This window comes from Rhinopithecus bieti, unplaced genomic scaffold (assembly GCF_001698545.2).
Source record: "Rhinopithecus bieti isolate Rb0 unplaced genomic scaffold, ASM169854v2 scaffold_4709, whole genome shotgun sequence".
Taxonomy (NCBI): Eukaryota; Metazoa; Chordata; class Mammalia; order Primates; family Cercopithecidae; genus Rhinopithecus; species Rhinopithecus bieti.
The window spans coordinates 2,160,657-2,187,135 of record NW_016805139.1 but is presented as its reverse complement, the minus strand read 5'-3'; the positions used below and the strand labels follow the sequence as shown (position 1 = coordinate 2,187,135).

Genomic DNA, 26,479 nt, shown 5'->3' with positions numbered 1-26,479 from the left:
GTCCCTGTGTCCTGCCTTCCTGAGACTTCTTGCCTGTACGCGGGGCCCAGCGGCACCAGAGAAATGGAAGTGACTTTACCTACCCAGAGAAAGTAGAAGTCTGCAACAAGGAAAACAGCTAAGTTAAGAGGAAGTGGTTTTCATTTTACTGCTTGCAGAAAGGCCAAGATTTTGACGTTTAAAGCGGGCACACGAGTCATTTTAAGTCTCTAGATCTTTCACCCTGAAAGTCCCTGCACAGAAACTCCATAGGGAGTCTAAATATAGCAATAGCACCCCCCTCCCGCCCCCTCCGCCTTCAGTCAGGGTCCCGCGCAGCTCTAGGATTGGAGAGCTTACTCCAGGGCGCTCTCTGCATCTGCCTCGAATAGCACCGCACGGAGCAACCTCTCTCGCACCTCCACAGTGCGTGGGTGTGAAGTGTATTAGGGGAAAGCTAGAGTGACTCTGGGTGCTGGTGATCGGCTCACAGTCACGTGGCGTCGCCGCCAGCTGCAGAGAGCTCCCAGCTAGCTTCTGCTGCCCAGAGGCTTGGGGGAAAGGAGGGAGGGCTTGCTCCTGCTGGTGACCAGGAGCAGGCAAGAGGGCTTCACACAAATAATAGTGATAATAAAGAGTAAAAGCAAAGCATTTAAATCGAGTTATTGCAGGAGACAAAAATCAGCTGCTGCGGGCGTGGGTGTGTGTACAGGGTGGAGGGGAATTGGGAAAGTATTTATCTCGGAGGGGCGGAGACGGCTGCAAGAAGACTTTTGTCTTAGCATTTTTTTAGCCTTAGGAAAGGAAGAGGCCCGAAGGAATCCACCTTGCAACTATCTGCTGTGTCTTTGTGGTGGAAGCTTAGTTTTCCCTTCAGTTTAATTTGATGATTGTTTTCGTTCATATTCAGGGAAGAGCCACTCTGTTGGAAGAAGTCCCCGAGCCTGGCATCCTTCAGTTTTCCCCATGCTGAATGTGAGGTTTAAACTGCTTTTTCTTTGTAATATACTGTTTCTGAAGGCCAGAGGCGGCGGCCAGTGGCACCGTGGCCTCTCTCTCCGCCAAGGGTGCCTGGGCTTTGGACCACCCGGGTGCCAGAGGTGGTGGAAGACCCAGTCAGTTGTTCCTTGCAACAGGTCTCTAAGCTTGTAAGTTACAACATAAGGTGGGTGGGGTCGGAACCCCAAAAAGCCGGCGTCCGAGACACCCCATCCTCAAGTTTTCTTTACCAGACACTGGGGTCCTCGCTGCCGCTGCCGAACTTCTCAATCATATGACTTTCTTGGACTTAAATGGACATTTCTTGACGGAGGGAACCGGGTTTGTTCTCCCAGGCTTCGCGCCGCAGTCAGGCAGAGCCCCGGGGCAGCTCGCTCACAGCGGAGGAGCCACTTTGGAGTTTTACGCCCTTTCCACACCCCACCCATGGACTGGAAAGGATGTTCAGTTACTCGCGGGCTTGTTGTCTGATACTGGGATGGAAAGTCACAGTCCGCAGGCTGGAGTGAGACGCGGGAAGATGCCTGGTCCTTGCCTCGCGGACTCGGCAGCCGCGTCCTTCGAGTCTGTCCACTGAACTGCGGAGGACTCGCCCGTGTGCGGGGACCCGAGTGTCACTGCCCGGAGCGTTACCTTGCGCTCCAGCCTCCAGGCTAGCTAATACCTGGAGGGCAGGGCAGGGCTGTTCCCGCTCTCACCCCTTGCGGAAGGATGGCAGGATCCGGCGCAGCGACGTAGCAGCGGGAGAGCACAGCGACCTGCGTCTCCAGTTTCTCCTCAGGACACGAGGCTGATTTCACCTTCCGGACAGCTGCAAAGCCCTTGCCACAACCAAACCAAACTCGCGCCTCGGAGAGGGGCTTCTGGAGTCGGTTCACTGCAAGGCGTGGGGAGTGGAGAGAGGGAAGAAAGGGGAAGCCTGGGGCTGGGTGTGCGCGCGTGGGAGCGCGCCTCGGAGCGCCCCGCACTCCCCCACTCCGTCCCCGGGGGCACTTTGGGAAGGAGGGAGTGGTAGTCGCGGGAATGAGGGAGAAAGAGAAACCCTCTCAAAGTGACGCCCCAAACAGGTCCGGATTTAGAATTCGAAGCTAAAGGCTGTTAGAAATCGGGACTCCTCGGCCTCCTCTGCAGCCCCTCCTTTCCCGCCCCGAAGCCCGGGCGGTTTGCTGGCTGCCTGCTTCCCCGCCCCCGGCTCAGAGGTCTCTGGCTGGCGGGCGCCCCGTCGGCCGCCGGCTTCCTCTTTGAAACCCGCCGGCGCACATGAGGCCGCTGCCCCCGCCGCAGGCGCTGGCGGCCCCCTCGCGGTGCCCGTGGTGATGCCATGCCCCGCCACCACGCGGGAGGAGAGGAGGGCGGCGCCGCCGGGCTCTGGGTGAAGAGCGGCGCAGCGGCGGCGGCGGCGGGCGGGGGGCGCTTGGGCAGCGGCATGAAGGATGTGGAGTCGGGCCGGGGCAGGGTGCTGCTGAACTCGGCAGCCGCCAGGGGCGACGGCCTGCTACTGCTGGGCACCCGCGCGGCCACGCTCGGTGGCGGCGGCGGTGGCCTGAGGGAGAGCCGCCGGGGCAAGCAGGGGGCCCGGATGAGCCTGCTGGGGAAGCCGCTCTCTTACACGAGTAGCCAGAGCTGCCGGCGCAACGTCAAGTACCGGCGGGTGCAGAACTACCTGTACAACGTGCTGGAGAGACCCCGCGGCTGGGCGTTCATCTACCACGCTTTCGTGTGAGTACCCGCGCCCCCTGCTATGCCCGCTCCAGGGGACCACTGTCCCTGGCCCCCTGGGGCGTGCTCCGCGCTCGCGCCCTTGGGCCCCGCTCGCGTGCACACGTGGTGGCTTTTATTTCTTCGCACGTGTTCGTGGTCTTCCTTCTGGAGCCTCTCCCTTCCCCCAGCCCCACTTCTCCCATCTCTACAGCTTGAACCATTTCCCCGAGGACACCCAATGAACTGCCCGGTAGCTTCAGGCTACCGGGGTGGGAGCCAGGCAGACGCGGGACTTAGGCTGCGCGGATAATTGGGAGCAATTAGGTCCCAAGATACGTAAACTTCAACCGAACGGGGCGCCCGGGAGCTAGGGAATGCAAAGGGAGGACAGGCGCCCGTGTGAGGCTTGAGAGTACATTGGGGAGGTTAGGAGGTGATGGCTGGGTAGGACCAGGAGGAGTGAGGGGGCGCCGAGGGCTAGGTCCTCAGTCCTAGGGGCGGAATAGGGGAAGCTGCTACTTGGTGGAGAGAGCTGCTAGGTTTTAAGTGCGCCCGGAAACACGCCTCGCCACCACCCAGCCACCACCAACGGAAAATCTGTCAGTGCATGTAGCCCTTCCTGCCACGGAGAAGGTGGCCAAGGTCTAGAGGAGGCTAGCAGGCCAGGCGAAGCAAGGCTCCCGCGCTGCAGCGGGCAGGGAGGCAGCTGGGAACCTGGGGCGCAGGAACGCGGGCAGAGGTGCGATAGCAGAAGCGCAAATGGGTCGCCTCGGACAGAAATCAGGCAGTGGATTAAGTCCCCATTTGTGGCGCGGAGTCAAAGTGTGTGTGTGTGTGTGTGTGTGTGTGTGTGTGTGTGTGTGTGTGTGTGTGTTTTAAGTAAGCCTTCTCCATCTAGCAGAGAATGCTTAATGAGAAAATGATTGGAAGCAAATGTTTATTTTTCCCTTAGGCATTTAAAACCTTTCAGTGGCTTTAAAGTTTACTACTGTTTTTCCCACAAAGTCCATTCATTCAGTCTCCTATTAGAGTCACGTTTATCTGGGCATTTTAAGGTTGTTTTTACAATGTTACCTCATGTCTAATTCTTTTTTTCTTCCTCTTCTCCTTTTGCTTCCTCTCTTTTTAGTATCATTATTTCTGCTTCTTTTTTGTTAAGATGAAATATAAAGACATCAACCTTAGAAGACCAGTAGAGAAAGTTGCAGATACTCGCTGATACATTCCTTGTTTCCTAGTAAAATAAGTTTTGAGCACACGGACTAGGTTTCTTTTAGAGATAAGTTGTGTCATCCATACATAACTCTCTCCGGGGGTGTAGAATTAGCATCAACACCAGAAACGTGTTTTGAAATAACGTGGAAGAAGGGCTGGTTTTGTAACTAGGTGAACCTGGAATTCGACCACATAGGAGTCAGGAAATTGGTGGAGTCTACAATCTGTGGGTCTCTGGTATCTGGAAAATTTTACAGTTTCTGATTGATGTGAACATGTAACATTAGGCGGAATATTCCAGCCAACTTTCCGTTTTACAATGCACACAAGGAGAACAGTTGTGTTGCATCAGTATTACATCAAAAAGTATAACTTTTATGTAAGATTCACATTTATTTAAATGTGGTTAGGATAATGATAGAGAAATGCTACTGACACTTTTCATATTAATCTCCTCTGAACTGATATATAATTAAACATATTACTTAATAAGCCTGGTAAATTATTTTGACCTGTCAGAATATACTGAAATAATTTAGCAATTATGATGCTCAATTTGGTAGCAAATATGTACTGTATAGATTATGATTTTTTCTTTACAACTGTATGCTTAAAATATGTATGGCTTTGAATTTTAAGTATGATACCATTTCTAGTCTTTCATTTTTGGTATATTATGCATTGTATATTCAGAGAGAGTTAAAGAAAGCCTTGGTTGGTGCACATACTTTGCATCTCCTAACTTGTTCTTGAACATGAATGAGAACTTGCAACGCAACATTTTCTTTTCCATATATTGGTGTTAACAGGTTTGTATGGGCTTACAGAATTTTAAAACATTGATAAATGATTTTTCCAAAGGTTCAAGGTTGTATACTTCTCTATCCACCAAGCTTTATCAGCCTAGCAGTATCTTTAGTGGTAGATAGGAAATAAATTATGTACTTAATAGATGTAATGTGAAGTTTTGCATTATATATTTTGGAGTCTGAAACTGTAATGCCTCAGCAATTAGATAGGGGTGCTAGATCCACATTAGCACAAAGAGGGAATGGATAGTATCATCTTCTGGGAGGATTGTGCACAACTAAGCAGACCCTGGGGAAAGAGGCCATCTTTGGCAGTTGCTGCTTGTGATTTTAAATGAGCTTTAGAATAGCCAGACTTTACGCATTACATTCATTTATCCAAGTTGCTTTATGCTGTAAGTTTAACTAGACCCCAAGAAAATAATTTCGAGAGAGGTGTAATTAACTAATTCCTTGTCAGTCTGGGAATCCCCAAATCTTACTTTAATAACAGTTTTTGTAGCATATTAAGGTTCTTGCCAAGAACAAGTGCACTGTGATTAATGAGGTACTTCAGGGATGAATTTACTTGGTCGACCAGTGTTTTCACTGCCAAGAAACAAGAAAAGCATGTTTAAAGTTATGCTTGAGGTAAATATAAATTTCTATTATTTATGCAAAAATAATTATTATAATGGTATTTTAGGGGTATAAAATGTCTTTTCAAGAGTACATATCCTAGCCTATTGATAGGATGACTGGACAGGGCAAGGGGTGACCTACTTCAAATACTTTCCCTCAAACTTTTTAAATTAGTGGGGATTAGGAGATCCTTGCCCTTACCGTTCTTTAGGATTTACCTGACAGCCATATTTCCTGTCTTCAACTTTTCTTCATTTTACTAGTGTGCTGTTCAAACATGAGGTGACTCATTGCCTCGAATGTTGTTTGTCCCTTTTTAATTCTTCCTTGTTTAGGGAAAATTTTGAAGAATAATGAGGGTAGTAGAGGAACACAGGATGGGGCTTCGTATATAAATTTGCACTGATGCAGCAAATGTGGTTCTGCGAAATTACATGGGAAACGGTGTTGTAGATATATGTAATTGATCACTTTGCTTAATGTATCTTTGTCTGACTTAATGCTATGGGTGCAAATTTATAGATATTAAACAAGGAGACAAGAAGAAGTCACCCACGCTAGGAGCTCTGAAGTCATCCTTTTTCTCATAGTTACTCCCTCTGGTCAGGCAAATGGTCATTAAATACTGTTTGTTTACTTTATAGGTATTTTTCAAATACATTCCCTTTTCTTCTTTACTACTTCTATTCCATTCTGTTTCTTACCTCTCTATTGGATGGTTTGTAATATTCTCCTGCCTGATCGTCTGGCTTCTGTTCTCAGCTTTCTCTCTGCTCTAACATCATAGTATTGTTCGTAAAATGCAAATCTTATCATATCATCCCCTTGCCTAAAATATTTCCATGACTCTCATCACCTACTCCTTCATCTATTTATCCATCTACAAGTATTGGAGTGTGTAATGTGTGCTAATTCCCAAATTAACAAGGCAAAGGCCTCCACTCTGGAGGAAGGGAAAGACTCCAGCAAAGGACTACTACAAGCCTGTGAACAAGCGTGAAACAATGTTATTGGTGTGCTTAGAAAGAGAGGTTACGAAGTGAAGCCTGGGCAGAAATGTCAGCACAGGCTTCAAAGGGGAAGTGAGGTGTAAGCTGAGTTTCCACAAATGAGTAGTTAATTTTCAGGTGGGCACAGCAGGAGGGAATGAACAATCTTGACAGAGAAAACAGCTTGAGTAAAGATATGGGGTTGTGAATCAGCACAGTAATTCTAGGTGCTGTTAAGTATTTTCAGGGTGAAGAAAGCCACAAGAAAAGAAGATAGAGCAAAAGGCAAGTAACCAATCTCTTGGATAGCTTCAGATGCTGACCATAGAATCTGGTATTTATCCTATAGGCAATAGTGGGCATTGAATGGTGAAAATCAGGGGAATGACATAATCAGATATAAATTTTGGAAAGATCTGCCTTTCATTAGTTCAGTAAATAAATCGGAGTGCAAAATGGAGTCAATATGGCCTATAAGGAGATGATAGCAATTGTGTGAGTTTTCCATTCATTGTTGTGTTCATTTATTCATATACTTATTCTGTGAATGTCTGTTGACTATCTACTATATGCTGTGGATCATACTAGAAAGATGAGAGATGATTTCCTAAGGAACTAAGGCAGTAACTGTGGAGATGAGAAGGAGGAGTTTAACCAAAGAAATGTTAAGGAGATAAAATTTGCAGATTGTTTTCACCAGTCTGACATGTGGTATGAGGAAGATGATTCTGACTTGGTTGATTTGAGGAATGGAAGTGCCGTTCACTAATATATGGGACAAAGAGTGAAGGGCACATATTCTGGTGAATATAATGGGTTCAGATTTGAACATGTTGGGTTTTAGATGTTTGTGAGTCATTCGGGTGGAGATTGTAAGTGGTGGGAACATAGCAGTGAACGAGGCACAGTCTATTTCCAACCATGTTGGATCAGCAACCAGAACTATTTCTGGCACATAGAGAACACTCAATAAAATATTTTTGAAGGAATGGATTCATTTACAAATCTGGAGTTTAATCTAAATATCTAACCAGATATTTAGCTTTGAAAGCCTCTGTCAGTTTTGTGGTAATTAAAGCAATAAGTAGAAAAAATGAGATAGTCCAAAGAATGTATAGAGTGAATGAGGGCATAGTGGAGGCCAGAGACTGAGGAACACCGACACCAAGCAGTGGATGAAAAAGTAAGAACCAATGGAAGAACCTGGGAAAAGCTTGACAGCAACCCAAAGGCCAAGGGAAAATCCAGGGGATCTTATTTTCATGAAAGTAAAGGAAGATGCATATGGAAAAAAGGTTATGGCCAGCAGTTTCCAGTGCTGCAGAAAGAACTAGAAAAGTTAGGTAAGATTTCATTGGATTTCTTATGAAGGAGGTCACTGGTGGCCTTTGCTGCTGCAGCTTCAGTGGGGTGCTAAGGGTCATAAATATGATTCAAGTGGACTGAGGAGTGGTTAAGACTTGGGAAAATGGACACAGTAGTGTAGATTAGATTCCAGATTCCTTGGAAGAGTTCACACAAGACCCTCAGGGCATAGACTCCTATGTAACTACTCCCCTCTAATATGCACTCTAAGCCCCACTCTTACTGTACTGCTCTACCCTGTGTCTCACCACCATGTGTTTGCTCATGCTGTTTTCTTGGATTCTCCCCACATCTTGCACCCTTGCTATTAAACTCCTAATGTTTCTCAAAAAGTACAGTTCAAAGATCACTTCCTCTTGGGCATATTTCCAAACAGTTCCCTTCCCTCTGCCAGGATGAGTTAAGTACCCCTTGTTTCAGGTTCCATGGCACTCTACCAATGTCATCATAAGGGTGCTTCCCCCATTGTACCGTCATCATGGGCTGCTTGGTCTGTCTCTCCCACAAGAGCAAGCGTCCATACAGTGAAATTTCTACTTATTTCTAAATATTAAGTGCCTAACAAGGTGCCTCATGTCTAGTAGACGCTCCATAAATGCTTGCTTAATTGAGTAAGTAAATAATTTTCCTTATAAGCCTTCCACAGAGGAGCTTCGGGGTGAGCCGAAGCTGAAAGAACTACCAAGTCTTTTCAGTTTTCTTAGAAGTAAGACACTGGCGATTCATTTAAAAGGACTAGAAGTAGGAGATTAGTGCTTTGCTTGCAGTTTTGCCACTAATTAATTCTGTAAGTCATCTCACACTTCTGGGTCTCCAAATCTTCATCTGTGATATGGGCACAATCGTGTCTGTGATCCGAGATGGTGGAGGATACTGTAGAGAGTCTAAAATACTATCATAAAAGAGAAGGAGTATTTGGAATAAGAAGTAACCTGATCTTTTTATCATTTCCCTTCCTCTTCTGTGAGCTTGAGGGTTGCCTCTTAACTAGTTGCTTTAACTTAATTCCTAAATCCCCAAGGTCTCTGTGTTACATAGTAGCCAAAGTTATCTTTCTTTCTTTCTTTCTTTTTGTTTGTTTGAGATGGAGCCTCAGTCTGTTGCCCAGGCTGGAGTGCAGTGGTGCGATCTCAGCTCACTGCAACCTCAGCTTCCCGAGTTCAAGCGATTTTGCTGCCTCAGCCTCCTGAGTAGCTGGGATTACAGACTTGCACCACCATACCTGGCTAATTGTTTTTGCATTTTTAGTAGAGACGGGGTTTCGCTATGTTGGCCAGGCTGGTCTCATACTCCTGACCTCAAGTGATCTGCCCACCTCAGCCTCCCAAAATGCTGGGATTACAGGCATGAGCCACAGCACCTGGCCCACAGTGATCTTTCTAAAGACTTAACAGAATACATCACTCCTCCTCTGCTTGGAGGAGGATCTGTTTATTGCTTGTCTCCTCCCTGACCCCCAATTCTTCAAAGGCAAGGGTTTCTGTCTTATTCACTATTATATCACCAGCACCCAGAACACTGCCTGTCACATAAAAGATGCTCCATGCATACATGCTGATTCATTTACTGACACCCCAGATCTCCAAAATATACTATTAGTTCCCTTGTGGAAGATGAAATTTTACTCTGTTGGCCATTCTATGTGTCAGACTCAATTAGACCTAATGAATTACTTTACTACTTACATATATATTCTATTCTGAATTAAGTTTATGTCTGTAGAGACTGATGTTTACATATTCTTTTTGCTCCTGCATTCCTTTAAAAAAATCACTGATTTCTCTTAAGTCTACAGAGGCCTCACAGAAGTTATACTACTTTATACTGTGCTGATATATAAAATCTTCCGTACTCTTCTAATTAGTCTTTAGAAATCTAAACGATGCTATTGTACTTGAGGACCATGTTACAATTAGAAATGTTGAAAAATGTTAAAATATTAGTACTTGGAATATGATAGCCTAAAAGGAAAAAAATGAAAAGGGTATTTCAAAATGAAATGAAGGACTGATACAAAAAAAAACTATAAACAAGAAAGATAGCCAGCAGCCTTCTGAAAACTGCTTGCAAAGAAGTAGTGCCAGTTTTAATTTTTAATTGCAAATGGCTATTTTGGCAGACGAAAATGCCAGCAGAGCATGTTTTATCCTGGCCCAATGGTGTGAAACTACTTGAAGCCCAATTGTTGAACAGCCACAGCTCATAGCTTTGTTTAATATGTATGTGTTTTCATTTTAATTTCCTTTTCCTTCAGCCATTTATGAGTGCGTTATTTGAAGTTTTATTTGGTTGCAACCTGAGAGAAAGATTGGCCACACATCTGCATTTTTTTTCATAATTAATGAAATTCTTTAATGGTCTCAGGGTTTCAGGTGATCTTTTAATCCTTTGCAATCAGTGTGTCTGAAGAATGAGCTTCCTAAATGTTATTAAAGTCATCAATTTCTAAACTTAAAATAGCTTGAAGTTTTCATCATATACATTTGTGTATTGTGCATATATATTTAATACTCATACAAATACAAGTGCAACATGAGCACATACATACTGTATCTTTTAGCAGAGAATATGTGTTAGTGCAAATATGTCTATTTCCCTTTGTTTTGATCCTCTAAAAGTAAAAGACACTGGAATAAAATGCAATTTAGAAATGAAAAGAATGTTAAATTTACTCTTGATAATATAGAACTTATCTCATAATTTGAAAGATTATTAAATTTTTACATGATGAAGAGATATACACTTTTTACAAACTCAGTCATAGTGGTCATTGTTGTCATTTATTGTACCTGTGAGGTAATTCTAGAATCCCTATTCCTTCTTCAGTCAGTGGCTGCATAATCTAATGATAATGTTATAATCCATCACTTCTCTTTTTAAACAGTCAATTTAGTTTAACATTTGATTAACAGCCATTGTGTATGCCAGGCAATGTGCTAGATGCTGGTGCTTCAAAGAAAGGAACAATGTGGACCTGACCTCAAAGAAATCCATTGGAGAATATGAGAGATTTAGATTTAATGATCAACATTACTTTTACTATACAGGTACCAGTTTCTTAATCTAGAAAATATCAGTAACAGTTTCTTAATCTATAAAATAGGATTAAAATATTACTTCAAGCTGTTATGATATTATATGGATTGTATATGTGTACATAATGTTTAATATATACATATTCACACTTAGCATGGTGGCTGTCATTGAAACTAGAGGGAAAAATAGACACAATGTGGTAGAAGGCTGTATTTATATGATAAAGGTCTAGGATTTTATCCTCTATGTGATGGGCAATCTTTGAGGAAGATAGGATTTAGGCAGGTAATGTCATTGGATTTCCATTTTAGATTGGTCACTCTACTAGTTCTATCAGTGATGGCTTGAGGGAGACAAAACTGGAGGTAGCGGTTAAATTTTAAAACTATTGTTCCAACTTAAGCAAGAGATAATTAGGACTTAGACTGGGGCAGTGGTAGTGAAGATGGGGGAAAAGTATGACAATAGAGTTGAAATGTGTTAGTGAATGATTGAATGTGGAAGATTAAAAGATATAGATTTGTTATTTCCAGATTATTGGATTAGGTGGTTGGATAAATAGTGGTGCTATTAACTGAACTCAATACAGGTGGAACAACAGGTTGGCGAATTGCAGGGGTGATACAATGAGTTTAGCTTTGGAAATGCTGAGCTTTCGGTGCCTGTGGGAATTCCAACTATAAATGTACAGTAGCTCTTAGATGATGATTTAAAAGACATAAAAAAACAGACAAGAGTTAAAATCATGAGGAAAGCAAATAAAGATTAAGGGTAGGCGGTCAAGGATGGAAATCTGGAGAATACCAACATTTAATTGATGAGCAAAGGAAACAAGGAATGACAGGCTGTAAGGAAACACTAGACAAAAAGATGTTCAAGGTTGTGGAAACTAAGGGTCTGAAATGTAGAGAGTGGTTCAGTAAGATAAAGACCCATCAGAAATTACCATTGAATCTGGCAATGTGGAATTCTTCAGTGATTTGATAACCTCATCAGTGTTAACCTTCAGTGAAGCAGTGAGGGCAGAGGCAGATTGCTGTTAGCTGAGAAATGAATCAGAAGTGAGGAGAGGAAACAGCATATTTAGGCCATATGTTCAGTTAGTTTGGCAAGAATAAAAGGGAGATTGGACACTAGCTACAAGGAAATACAAGGCTAAAAGGAAAATCAAGAGAGAATAAAGTCATAGAGAAGAAGATTTTTTTATCACAAATATAGTCATTTTAATTATTGATTATGTGCTAGACATTGTTCTAAATGCTTTATACACATTAATTCTTTTATTCCTCAGAATAACCCCAATAAGTAATATTAGTGTTATAATCTCCCTTTTAGCAAACCAGAATACCAAAGTAGGGGGCGGTTTAGTAACTTGTCCAAAGTCAGCTACTGAGTTAATAGCAGAACAGTGCTTTGAACCAAGGCAGGTTGGCTGAGAGCCACACATGCTTAGCCACTATATTTTATTTCCTTTACTTTGCCTGTTAGATATTTTCTTTTTCTTCTTCTTCCTCTTCCTCCTCCTCCTCCCCCTCCTCTTCTTCCTCCTTCTCCTCCTTCTCCTCCTTCTCCTTCTTCTTTCTTCTTTCTTCTTCTTTTTTTGAGATGAGTCCCGAGTCTCGCGCTATCGCCCAGGCTGGAGTGCAGTGGCGCGATCTCGGCTCACTGCAAGCTCCGCCTCCCGGGTTCACGCCATTCTCCTGCCTCAGCCTCCCGAGTAGCTGGTACTACAGACGCCCACCACCACGCCGGGCTAATTTTGTTTTTGTATTTTTAGTAGAGATGGGGTTTCATCGTTTTAGCCAGGATGGTCTCGATCTCCTGACCTCGTTATCCGCCCTCCTCGGCGTCCCAAAGTGCTGGGATTACAGGCGTGAGCCACCGCGCCTGGCCAGGTTTTTTTCTTTTTTTAAAAAATCGACTTTTATTTTAGATAAAGGGCGTACTTGTGCAGGTTTGTTACATGGGTATATTGCATCCAGGTAGTGAGCGTAGTACCCAATAGGTAGTTTTTCAACCTGTGGCTCTTCCCTTCCTCCCGCTTCTAGTAGTCCCAAGTGTCCATTGTTCCCATGTTTATGTCTATATGTGCTCAGTATTTATCTCACACTTATAAGTGAGAACATGCGGTACTTGGTTTTCTTTTCTTCCATTAATTCGCTTAGGACTATGGCTTCCAGCTACATCCATGTTGCTGTAAAGGACATGGTTTCATTCTTTTTAGTGGCTGCATAGAATTCTATGGTGTATATGTACCTTTTTTTTTTTTTTTTAATCCAATCCACCATTGATGGGCACCTAGGTTGATTCCATGTCTTTGCTATTGTGAGCAGCATGGCAATGAACATATGAGTGTGTGTGTCTTTTTGGTGTAATGGTCTGTTTCCTTTGGGTATATACCCAGTAATGGGATTGCTGAGTGAAATGGTAGTTCTATTTTAAGTTCTTTGAGAAATCTCCAAACTGCTTTCCACAGGGGCTCAACTAATTTACATTCCCACTAACAGTGTATAAGTGGTCCCTCTTCTCTGCAGTCTCACCAGCATCTGTTGTTTTTTGACTTTTTAATAATAATCATTCTGATGGTATGAGATGGTATCTCACTGTGGTTTTGATTTGAGCATTTTTTCATATGCTTGGGGGCTGCTCATATGTCTTCTTTTGAGAATTGTCTGTTCATGTCCTTTGCCCACTTTTTAATGGGGTTGTTTTTTGCTTGTTGATGTGTTTAAGTTCATAGACTTTGGATGTTAGACCTTTGTCAGATGCATAGACTGTGAATATTTTCTCCCATTTTGTAAGTTGTCTGTTTACAAATCAGAGATGACACAAATAAATGGAAGAGCATTCCATGCTCATGGATTGGAAGAGTCAATATTGTTAACATGGCCACACTGCCCAAAGCAATTTACAGGTTCAATGTTATTCCTATCAAACTACAACTTCATTCTTCACAGAATTAGATAAAACTATTCTAACATTCATATGGAACCAGAAAAGAACCCAAATAGCCAAAGCATCCTAAGCAAAAAAAAACAAACAACAACAACAACAACAACAACAAAACAAAAAACAAGAACAAAAACAAACAAACAAACAAAAAACTGGAGTCATCACTATCTGACTTGAAACTATAAAAGGCTATACCAACCAAAACAGTGTGGTACTCGTACAAAAACAGACACATAGACCAATGGAACAGAATAGAAAACTCAGAAATAAAGTGGCACACTTACGATCTGATCTTCAGCAAGGCCAACAAAAGCAAGTAATGGGGAAAGGTCTACCTGTTCAATAAATGGTGCTGGGATAACTGGCTAGCCATATGCAGAAGAATGAAACTGGACCCCTACCTTTCACCATATACGAAATTATCTCAAGTTGGATTAAAGACTTAAATATAAGACTGCAAACTAGAAAAATCCTAGAAGAAAACCTAAGAAATAGTTTTCTCAACATCAGCCTTGGCAAAGAATTTTTGACTAAGTCCCCAAAAGCAACTGAAGCAAAACCAAGAATTGACAAGTGGGACCTAATTAAACTAAGGAGCTTAGGCCACTATAATCTTGATTGTGGATGGTATGTGTGGGCCCAGGGCTCCTCATATCAGATGGGTAGAGTCATTACAAAAACTACTTTGGGGTCTTGTATAGCTCTTAGCAATATAGTGTATGCACAATAAATGTTTGTTGAATAAATGAATTATAGTTTAAATTCCTTATAACCTAGTATCAAGGAATTTTTTTTTTTTTCCTTTCTTTCTGTGCTTCTGCCTTTCTGGAATGGTGTTTCTCCCCATTTGTTTGTACAAAATGTTGCTTTTTCTTCCTCCGAAAGCTGTCTGTTCTTAAGAGACGCATTGAATTTCTAATTACATGCTCTAAGAGTGTACTGCCTAAGTAGACTGGGTACCTAATTTACATATTGCTCTATGGTAATTAATAGAGACTTGTAGAAAATGTGGATTTTAAAAGTATAAGGGGAGAACCCTATTTTTCTTGGGGTTTTAGTTATGCTCAAATTTCTTAGAAAATAAGGAGTGAAGTCTTAAAATTACTGAAGTTTTCTAATATCTATATATTATTTCTGAAATTTGGCAATAGTCAGATATTCAGAATAATTTTAAAAGATTATACCTTCCATTTTGGAAGTTGACTACTTTAGAAGTTGACTATATACTTTGGAAGTATATAGTTAAGAAATAAGTTAGAAATTCGTTTTTATGCCATGTGGAATTATTATAGAAAAATATACAATAAATAAGTCCAAATATATTTGTAACATCGTTAAATATCAGTCAAAAATATTTACCCCAGTGGCTGTTATAATCATTAAGAGTTTCTTTACTCAGTGAGCCAAGAATAGATCTATAATCTGGCATCACAGAGCTGTACTTTTTCTGTTTTATTGAGAGGTTAAAGCACAGCCTCAAAATGCAAATGTATCATAGGAGTACATAGGAGATAGAAAACTACCTGCATTTTTTTCTGATTGAAAATTTTTCCAAAGCATAGGCCTTGTTAAAGTGATTCTCATAACCTTTTCTAGAATGGAAAACAAGTTTAAGGCTTCTATTTCTCTAAACCTGTTTTCTCTCACACCTGAATGAATCTAGGAGGATTGGATGGAGTTGAGAATTTAGATTCTTCTCCCCGTGTTTTGAGTCATTGGCTACATTTCTCAACTTTCTGGTTTATAAAATTAGGATATAATTCTTCAGTGTTTGTTTAATAACCTGACCTCTTGCTAAGTGTAAGGCCCTAGAGTAGGAACTATAGGGCTTAACATAAATAAGACATAGCATATTCCCTCAAGAAATTTTTATCTAGAAGGATATTCGTTTACTATTTACTAAGCCTCAAAAACCATCTCTCTGAATTGACTTAGGATAAAAGCAAAGGTTGGCCTTTCTCCAGTGGCATTTAGCTATTGCTCCTTTTGAAGGGATTTACAAGGTAAACTCCAGGATCACCATGTACAGAACTGCTGATTGCCAGTTCTCTTGACCCCTTGGGAAACTTTGGAGCTCAGCGTTCAGCTGCCTGTGCAAGTGGGCGTTCTGCTCAGGGCATTCCCACACTGAGACCAAACACAGGAGTTCCCACTGATCATAGTAATTTCTAAACAGTGGTAATTAAACTAGTTAAACTAAATGTTCTAGTTAATAAAACATTCTGAGTATGTTTAATTTGCTCCAAAGTATTTTAAAAAATAAGAAAGAAACCAATGCTCTTTCATAATACTTTGTTTGGAGGTGTTATTTTCTTTCTCCCTAAATGGGTTAAGAACAATAGTATAAACCAAAAAGTTGTTGTTTTTTAGCAAAATGAGGTGTCTATTTTCAGTATAACTTTTTTTTTTTTTTTTTTTTTTTTTTTTGAGACGGAGTCTCGCTCTGTCGCCCAGGCTGGAGTGCAGTGGCCGGATCTCAGCTCACTGCAAGCTCCGCCTCCCAGGTTTACGCCATTCTCCTGCCTCAGCCTCCCGAGTAGCTGGGACTACAGGCGCCCGCCACCTCGCCCGGCTAGTTTTTTGTATTTTTTAGTAGAGACGGGGTTTCACCGGGTTAGCCAGGATGGTCTCGATCTCCTGACCTTGTGATCCGCCCGTCTCAGCCTCCCAAAGTGCTGGGATTACAGGCTTGAGCCACTGCGCCCGGCCTATTTTCAGTATAACTTTAAGCTTCTAATATTGTTCACTTAATTCTAGTACATGGAAGGAAAATATTATACCTAGCCTTCCAAGAACACAATATGCAGTGGACACTCAAATATTGAACACTTGGAAACACTTTGGAAACACTTCTTCCATTTGTTCAACTTTCTCCAGTCATGTGGAAAATGGCTTTTTTATTCAACTAAGAGTGGTACTTCCCAGTGCAGCTAAGGTCAAAAGTGTTAAAATGTGTGTTCATTGCAATCTCTAAGGTGCTTTTTGTCCATTTTTTAAAGACTACGTACTTCAAATGGATTTCAGACCTAGATCAGCAGTCAGGTTAAAGAATTTCAAAGTGAGATTAAACTAATTATAAATTTATCATGCCTGATGATAAAATCCTATAGTTCTGGTTTGGTATGTCAAATGGAAAAGGCAGAGAATTTGATTGGCAATCCAAATGACATTTGGGAACTCACTTAGAACCTTCAAGATAGGATCCTGAACCCAAGGAGTACCTACTCTTACTCATCTAGTCCTTGACATAGAAGAAATTACAGTTTGTTTTGGGGAAACAGTTTTAACAAGCTCGAACATTCAAATTTGCATTCAAGTATTTTTCTCTAGAAGAAACCCAGTTAAGTTCCCTTAGCTTCAGATCCATCAAGGAATAAACAAAATGAGATGGGTTAGGATCTTCCCAAATGAACCAGCTACCCTAGTTACATAGGTCCTACTTTACTTGTGCACTGAGATCGTCCTGCAATTCTTCCAAAGTTAGGACAGGAAGCATAGTAGGAAAGAAAACTATGTAGTCGTCATATTTGTACCAATCGTGTGGACGCCTAGAGAGCAGTTCAGGCTACCAATGCTTCAGTAGCCCATTATTCCTTTCACTCAATAGAATGGCCCCAGTCATTCCGCTGAAATTGGAAGTTAGAGTTTCACAGTATCTCTAGCAGGAAAGATTCCCTTACATGGTTCCAGATCTTTTACATCCAGTATTGGACTTGATGAGCTACTTTACAAATTACATTTCCTAAACTAGTTGGGTCATGCTGCTGAGAGCTGTTTTCCAGAGCTAGTGGGTATGGAGTTTTATTCCAGGCTTCAGGGCAGGAAGTGGATAATAAAAATACATTTATAGATGGCACTAAGTGAGGTAGCCTAGACAACCGTAAATAAGAATAATCAAACTATCACGTTGTATTGGAGAAGACAGAATATTCCTCTAATTGAAGGGTAGCTGTCATAATCTACAGTTGTCATCAATGAAGGATTGTACTTTTTTTCTCCACAAAAGATTAAAGGCAAATACCTATTCTTTTTGTTTGTTTGTTTCTTGTTGATTCAAATTCCCTTTCCACACTGCAATCTTAATATAGATTTCTAAAGCATGTGATAATATATTTAAAAGACCTATTCACAATAAATCTGTTATGTTTTTATACTGTCTCAAGGGTGACATGTAAAGTTAGTGGTTGCTCTACAGTAAGCATCTGGCAGTGGAGTGGCAGTGCAGCATGACAAGGACCTGGACCGGAGTGTCAGCCCTGGGAATGCGCAGAAAAGGAGAATAGGAGAAAATTCAAAGGGAGAACTGGCGTTCTTAGCTCTCCATTGGCTTCTGGTTGGCAAAAGAGATGAAAGAATCAAAATGTTCATGGTTCCAAGCAAGTGTGACTGTGACCAATCAGAAGATGCTTAATTCTGTTTTAGGTAAAGAACAAGCACAAGTAGACATGTGGCCTGTTTGGGCTTTGGGAAAGACAGGGGATCATCAGTTACTAATGTTGAGTGATGAATGAAGAAATAAGGTGCTTGGAGAAGAGTGTACAGACAGAGATTTAGGGAATACTGGCATTTTGGGAGATGAGAAGAGAAAGATTTGCAAAACAGACAAAGAAACAAAAAACTAGGAAAATACAACATCCACAGGACGACTGACTCTCAAAGGATTGCAATAGGATAAAAGTATTACAAAGAAAATAAGTGAAAATGTATGATAATGTGGAAAGCCAGGATATAAGGCGAGGGGCCAGAACCTAGAAGAAAACTTTGCCATCTAGGAGCTGATAGCATCTGCAGTACCATGTGTTAGGCGGACATCCAATTTCATAGGAAACATGATGTCCTGGAAGAAAAGGCCAGAACAACCCAGCAACTAGGTGGTGTGCTGACATAGCAATCAGTTTTTTGAAAGGGACCATGCAGGGTAAGGGGTGCCCCTAAAAGTATCACTGTATAACTGGGATGGGGACTCCAGAAGAGAGGGTGATATTTAGAGAGCCTCGAATGAAACCAGGGATATCTGGTTGGAAAGCAATCTTGCAGTCTCTAAGAGAGACGCTGGTAAGTGCCAAGCAGTTCTAAAGAGTTTGAGATAAGGCACCAAACAGTGCTCGCAGGGGAGAAGGGAGAGACAGATTAGGCTGCATAATTGATAAATAAATGGGTAAAGAGAGAGGGAGAATGGTAGATTAGGAATCAACAGAGTAAAGCTAACTTTTTATTTCTCCAAGCAGCTGGAGGTCTGTACAAATAAAAAAGCCTCAGGAACCCCCTTCCCTGAGAAGGGGAAAGATGAAAGTAATTGAGAATAACGAAATCCTGGAGTTATGATAAATAAAAGTTTAGGTTGGTCAAAAAAAAAGTTTGGAATGGCAACATTTGGAGCTATGATAAGGCAACATTGGGAGATAAATAACACGATGTCTTGACAACTGCAAAGGCCCTGATAGAGTTTAGGCATGATCACGTAGAAGGCTGCCTGGTGTGTGAGACTGTGAGAATTTCTCTAACAGTAGTGTGCAGGGTAAATTTTAAAAAGCAGATGGAGCCCTAACCCAAGGCTTACAACTTTGTAGCCAAAGTAAAGGGAATGAGAAATTTTCTGGAAGTCACACACACTGAATATGTATGACCTTGACCTTGGGCAAATCGTAAACCCCTCTAAGCACCAACCATTTGATAAATGTGGAAATAAGGAGACAAAGTGTTAAAGCTCCTTATGTAATTGCTGGTGCAAAAAAAAAAAAAAAAAGTAATTTTTACACTTTCTAACCAAATAGTCTATGGCCTCTTCAGAGGAGGAAATGCTGCAATAATAGACACATGTGAAAAAACATGTGTTCAGTGAATAAATGAGTGAATAACTGAATTAGCGTAACATTTATTTAACAACAGCATTTTATTTGGTGCCAAGATTATACAGCCAGATATTTCCTGTTGTGTGTACAAGTTCTCTGAACTTGAACAAAAAGATTTTTCTTCAGAAATCAAGCCATATTTTATAATCTCCTTATTTTTGAGTGTATAGATAAAAGCACACTCTTAAAGCAGGAACTACAGCTTTGACACATTTAAGTAATAGGATTAGAGAGCTGGAAGGACCTTTGGTGACCGACTCTAGTGCTATCTTTTTTAGATGTGAAAACAGCCTGCAAAAATGTTAAGTAGCTTCCTCAGGATCAAGTACTATTGGAGCCAGCAATGGTGGTCAATCCTGTATAGAAATGACTTTGGTTGTAGATCTGTGACCTGCCTTACTTACCTTCCTCTACCGAAGGTACTTTGTAATTCTTAATAAATGAATATTGACATTCATTTTAAATATTATTGTTTGTTCAACTATTCCATGAAGAATATTCTTTAAATGAGCATTGTAGTACTAACAGGGAAAATATTTTTCCCTTTTAGAAACTCTTAATAGCTGGCAAAAGATAGTAATTTCTATGACTTTTCTTTCTTCCAAAGAAGTTAAATTCTGAAGAAGGTGTTTCTCTTGGAGTTAAACCATATATTGACTTGATCTTTAAAGGAGCTAATAAAGGAATAGATCAAGTAAGAAACAAATTAGTATTTAGCCCATTCAGTTGCAGCACTGTGGTTTCTTTCCAGATCTGAAAATGTGAGAAATATTTCCTGAAATCAAGCAAGTGGGAGTGGGAAAGAGTATATATAAATGTTACATGAGGAATCCAAAATCATCATCATCATCACACACACACAAATACATTTACTATTTCACACACAATTTCATTACACTTGGTAAATTCATTAGGGCAGGGCAAATGTATTCATCCAGACATTCAAATAAGCACAAACATCTGTGCAGTCTTTAAATCTGCCATGTTAAACAGGCCTAGCACTCAGTTTATATGCCCCAAAGAGCCTGAACCAAGACAGATGTAAGTAGGAGCAGCAGGATTTGACCCTAACTCTTGAAAATCCTGCCCTGCTTCAGAGATGAGGCATATCTTCAGCTTTGCAAGCACACTATTGTGTGTGTGTGTGTGTGAGTGAGAGAGAAAATGGTTAAAATTAACGTGAATTTGGTTTCCCCCTCCTCGTATTTCTTTGTCTATATTAATATGCTTTTTAATTGTTAATATTATCATTAGAAAGGTGATGGTTTCATTAATGAATGATGAGGGAGAAAAGAATTTTGATATTTAAAATTGTTGGTCTGTAATTGACCATTTTCTGCCTGAGTCATGTATGTGCACTGAGAGGTTGAAGTGTACTGTATGTGCTTCTTCAGGCATTTCCTATTTATCTGAGACACTTTTGAGACAGAGAGGTGACTGGAGAAAATGAAGGGTTCTCATTTATTTTTATGAACAATTCTCTATGACTCATTACTCCCACAATTTTTGAATATCTACAATCTTCTCTCTCAGTTGTCTTAACCTCCACGCTGATGGTCCTGATTCAGTGCTACTTCATTTACTACTCAAACACAGCTTAGGGAAGGGAAGGGGGATGTAAGGCAGTAGAGGCTCAATTCCCCTTGTTATTATACATGGCTATTGCTGTTTACCCTAGGGAAGAGGGTTAGTTTGGCCCTACTAGATAAAGAGCATGTTAAAAAGGCCTCCCAAATTTACAAGTAAAAAACAAACATTTTGTGAGTAAAAAACAAGCAAACATATCCTTTGCCCATTAAACATTTTTTAAAAATGAGCAAGGGATATGAACAGACACTTTTCTTTTTTTAATTCTTTATTCATTTATTTATTTATTTTTATCAACTTTTATTTTAAGTTCTAGGGTACATGTGCAGGATGTGCAGGTTTGTTACATAGGTAAACGTGTGCCACGGTGGCTTGCTGCACAGATCAACCCCATCACCCGGGCATTAAGTCCAGCAAACAAACACTTTTCAAAACAAAATATATGTGTGGCCAACAAGCATATGAAAAAAATGCTCAATGTCACTGATCATTGGAGAAATGCTAATCAAAACCACAATGAGATACCATCTCACACCAGTCAGAATGGCTATAATTAAAACATCTAAAAATAACAGATGCTGGCAAGATTGTGGAGAAAAGGGAACTCTTATACCCTGTTGGTGGGAGTGTAAATTAGTGCAATCATTGTGGAAAGCAGTGTGAAGATTCCTCAAAGAGCTAAACATAGAGTTGCCATTCAACCCAGAAATTCCATTACTGGATATGTACCCAAAAGAATATAAATGGTTCTACCATTAAGACACATGTACACGTATGTTCATTGTAACACTATTCACAATAGCAAAGACATGGAGTCAAACTAAATGCCCATCAGTGGTAGACTGGATAAAGAAAATGTGGTACATTTATTTTATGCCTGTGCTACACAGGCATAAAAAGGAATGAGCTTATATCCTTTGCAGGAACATGGATGGAGCTGGAGGCCATCATCCTTAGCAAATTAACACAATAATAGAAAACCAAATATTGCATGTTCTCACTTGTAAGTGGGAGCTAAATGATGAAAACACGTGGATGCAAAGAAGGGAACAACAGACACTGGGGCCTACTTGAAGGTGGAGGTTAGGAGGAGGGAGAGGAACAGAAAAAAATAACTGTTGGGTCCTAGGCTTAGTACCTGGGTAACAAAATAAACCTGTACAACAAACCCCTGTAACATGAGTTCACCTATATAACAAACCTGCACATGTACCCCTGAACTTAAAAGTTATTTTTAAAAAGGCCTCCTTTGGTCTTGGAGATTTGTATACAAACACAGGCCATTTTCCATTGATCCTCAGATGAAGGCACCCCGCAGTTGTTTAACCCTGACTTCACATACCAAAGGAAGTCTAATTATTTGGTGTGTGCTAAACATCCTCAGTGTGGTGCTGCTGTTCAGCCACATTAAACTCAGGACAAGTCTGCACCCTATGTAGTACAGATTGAGTGTTCTTAATCCAAAAGTCCGAAATCCAAAATATTCCAAAATACATAACTTTTTGAGTGCTTGCGTGATTCTCAAAGGAAATGCTCATTGGAGCATTTCCAATTTTGGATTTTGGATTAGGGATACTCAACCAGTAAGTATATGAAAATATTTCAAATTTTCAAAAAAAACCTGGAGGCCAAAACACTTCTGGTCACAAGCATTTCAGATAAAGGATACCTATCAATTTGTTAAACTTTTTGATGCCTCCTAAACACAGCCACAGCTGTTATGTATTTGTCACAGAAACCAGAATTTTCTTTAATGTAGAGATTTATTTAATTTAGATAGTTTGCAAAGATGTAAGCATAAGAATGTTCCCTGAAACATTGTTTTGTCATTTTAAAAGTCTAGAAAAAACATAAAACTATATTACTAGCATCTAGTTAAATCAATGATGGCAAAACTGTCCAAGGGAAAACTGCATCCTTTGAAAAGAATGAGGTGGATATGCATGACATGGTATAGCATGATTTCTAAAATGAAAAAAAAACAACAAAAAAATCAAGGTGTAAACCAGTATGTACAACACATACAGGTATCCACTTAGTAAATTTAAAAATACACACATACTTTGGGAGGCCGAGACGGGCAGATCACGAGGTCAGGAGATCGAGACCATCCTGGCTAACACGGTGAAACCCCGTCTCTACTAAAAAAATACAAAAAACTAGCTGGGCGAGGTGGCGGGCGCCTGTAGTCCCAGCTACTCGGGAGGCTGAGGCCGGAGAATGGCGTAAACCCAGGAGGCGGAGCTTGCAGTGAGCTAAGATCCGGCCACTGCACTCCAGCCTGGGCGACAGAGCGAGACTCCGTCTCCAAAACAAACAAACAAAAAAAAATACACACATAGTAGGTTGTTCTCATTCTGTTCCATAAAGTCACTGCAAATACTGAATTAGCAAATACTGACTCATTGTCCTAGTGGAAATACAGGGTTAGGTCCTGTGAGCCTTTGGTTATAACATTTTCATCAATGGATCAATACATAACCTTGTTTTATGTGTGTTTCTGTTTGAAGATACATTATTTAATATATATTGTTGATTCATTAACACTGAACTCACAATCTGTAACACATACCTGAATGTCGTTTATCTTACATGTATTTTCTCCATAAGGCACATCACAGCCTTCCTGTGCTTAGGAACGCTAGATGGCCTTTCAGCCTGGTTCAGTGTTAGCTGGGAACATATGTGAGAGAAGACTCAAATTTTTGGCTGGTCAGCACATGTCTGCAAATGACCTCAAAAGTACTGTATTAACTTAGAGGTTACAAATCAATTTTGAGTAGACAAATTCTCGAATATGAAATCCACAAATAATGAGGATCCGCAATACATAGACAGCATGTATGCATGTATATAAATGGAAAGTTTCTGGAAGGATTGAACTACGCGATGAAAGTTATCTTTGGCGAACAGGGCTGTGGGACAGGAATGAGACAAGGTGCACCTTTTATCGTAACCCTCTTTGCCCTACTTGACTTTTTTACTGTGTGCATTCCATAGTCCTTCTTATTCTGTGTCTCCTCCTTTTGTCCCACCATCACTATCATCGCCATTCTCTCAGCAAGCCCGTGCATTTTCTGAAGAACTGTAGGGACAAGGTTTTATTTGAGCCAAATTGCTCCTAGTGAATATTCTCTGAATCAGTCTCCTGGAAAAGTTGGTCTACATGATTTTGCAAATTGCGGGTATTTTACAGATTCTAAGTATGATACTTAGAACATGAATTCTCAGGATAATTTGTGTCACACAATATTACCCCATATCCCAGCATGCTGAGATGACCTGGACTTTGGGTAGTTTTTATCTGTCAAATACTCTTATTTAGGGGTCATGCAGAGTGGTTCGTGCCTGTAATCTCAGCACTGTGAGAGGCTGAGGTGAGTGGATTGTGTTGGAGCCTGGAGTTCAAGATCAATCTGAGCTACGTAGTGAGACCTTGTCAACAACAACAACAATAACAACAACAAAAAAAATTAAACATAGTCGCTGGGTATGGTGGTGCATGCCTGTAGTCCTAGCTACTTGGGAGGCTGTGGCGGGAGGATCACCTGAGCTCAGGAATTTGCAGCTTCAGTGAACAGTGATGATGCCATTACACTCCAGCCTGGGTGATAGAGCAAGACCCTGTCTCAAGAAAAACACACACACACATACACACAAAACAAACCAAGAAAAATCCCCACCAAATACTCTTACTTACGTTCTTACACAGGTTACCAGAATGGAAGTTTAATAAGTAGGAAATGAATAATATTAATAAGACAACAATAAGTATTAAGTCAGGATATGACATATGGTATGGAAGTACTCTTCAGGTTGAATTCCCGTTTTTGGTCTACCCACATCTTCCTCATAGAAATGAGAGGAAGGGAAGCGGCAGTGAGTCTCTGGGTTTGGTCCTCACTGGCTTTGCGCAGGGCCCCCTCAGAGTCCTTTGGTCTCACCTTCCTCAGATGTCCACACTCAAGAGCATTCCGTTGTGGTTTGTCCTTATCATGCTTGGCTTCTGGAATGAGTTTGAAATCTTGCTAGTTTTAACTTGTAACTTTAGAAGATTGGAAAAGGTTTTAATTTTTGTTTGTTTCTTTCTTTGCATATCTCATGGTGAGTCCTTTAATGAAAGGAAAGCCTGAAGAGAATGTAACTACTTACCTCCCCGAAAGGCATTTTTTTCTTACTTAATGTAGAGATTTCCACTTCCTCCCAGGTACTTCATGTGATGTACTGTGCTCCTAGTTAAAAGCAAGCTGAAGCCAAGCTGACTGACAGTAGATCAAGAAAATGATGTATAAGGCATGGCCAATTATAGATGGGATACATTCATATTAATGGTCTCCCGTGGACTGTTATCCCATGTCCATTGTTAATCTGTAATCTGAAATAATTCAAATTTCTATATAATTGGGTTGCTGACAGCAGGATCCCATCCATCATACTACAGCTTCTCAAATATTGAGAATATTGTCTTTTAAATATGTTTGTATACATATACACATATGCAATATATAATGTAACTGTGTGAAAAATACATCTTCATTTGATAAAGAAAAGTCAACAGGCTTATAAAGAATAACTTTAGCAACAAATGATGAGTTTATTTTAAAATAAGTTTTGTAAATGTATGGACCTCTAAAATAAAATACTAAAATTTCTTATATGTTTGTTTTCCTTACCAAATATGACAGTTATCCACAAGTGGAACAGATTGTAGTTATTGCTGATCTTATGTCTAAAAAACTACATGGATTTGAGAAAAAAAAAAAAAAAAAAGCATATGGTTATCTATTGGTCTACATAGTTTACTATTGCATGGGTAGACAGAAGCCTTCAGTAAAACTAAAGGGACCTTTTCTGATCAAACCCTGTGTATGGCTGATATATGTCCTGCCAATCCAGTCTTGCTTGAGTTTAAGGGTGCCTTCTTGCCTGGATCAATTTCTCTGTGATTGGTTTAATGTCATTTGCCCCATAAGCATACATTGCAGGGTGCTGCCCAAAGGCAAGTACACAGCTTAGGTACATCATCTCATTTGTAAATCACCATCCGGCCATGTCTATGAGCACTGAGATATGAATCGTCATTATTTATACACTTTAGTCACATTTGAAGGAGTTCTTCTTGCTTACTAACCCTATAAAACTCTCAAATGAATTAGAATCCTCAAATTCACATAACTATCCTATCCATTTCCTGTCGGCAGAGCCATATGCAAAACTAACCCATTATTGAGAGGTACTTGGTAAACACAGGCACAGAACAGACTCTAATCATGTCTTGTAAATCTGGGATCCATTATAAATAATAAATAAAGTTTTATTGAAACACCATTATGCACATTGATTTATTTACTGTCTGTGACTATTCTTATATGAC

At 40.7% G+C, this 26,479-nt stretch overlaps 1 protein-coding gene and 1 long non-coding RNA gene across 4 annotated transcripts in view; both read left to right on the top strand.

Moving 5' to 3' along the window:
- Positions 1-856: 856 nt before the first annotated feature.
- Positions 857-26,479, top strand: part of KCNQ5 (potassium voltage-gated channel subfamily Q member 5) — a 599,695-nt gene continuing 574,072 nt past the window's right edge. For all 3 annotated transcript variants that reach the window (XM_017871350.1, XM_017871349.1, XM_017871351.1), the window contains exon 1: positions 857-2,697. In XM_017871350.1, the coding sequence (XP_017726839.1) occupies positions 2,300-2,697 (398 nt within the window). In that variant the 5' untranslated portion in view covers positions 857-2,299. The remainder of the gene's footprint in view (positions 2,698-26,479) is intronic.
- Positions 10,629-26,479, top strand: part of LOC108529210 (uncharacterized) — a 46,210-nt gene continuing 30,359 nt past the window's right edge. Inside the window, exons 1-2 of the long non-coding RNA XR_001885435.1 lie at positions 10,629-10,725; positions 19,797-19,937. This is a non-coding gene — a long non-coding RNA (uncharacterized LOC108529210). The remainder of the gene's footprint in view (positions 10,726-19,796; positions 19,938-26,479) is intronic.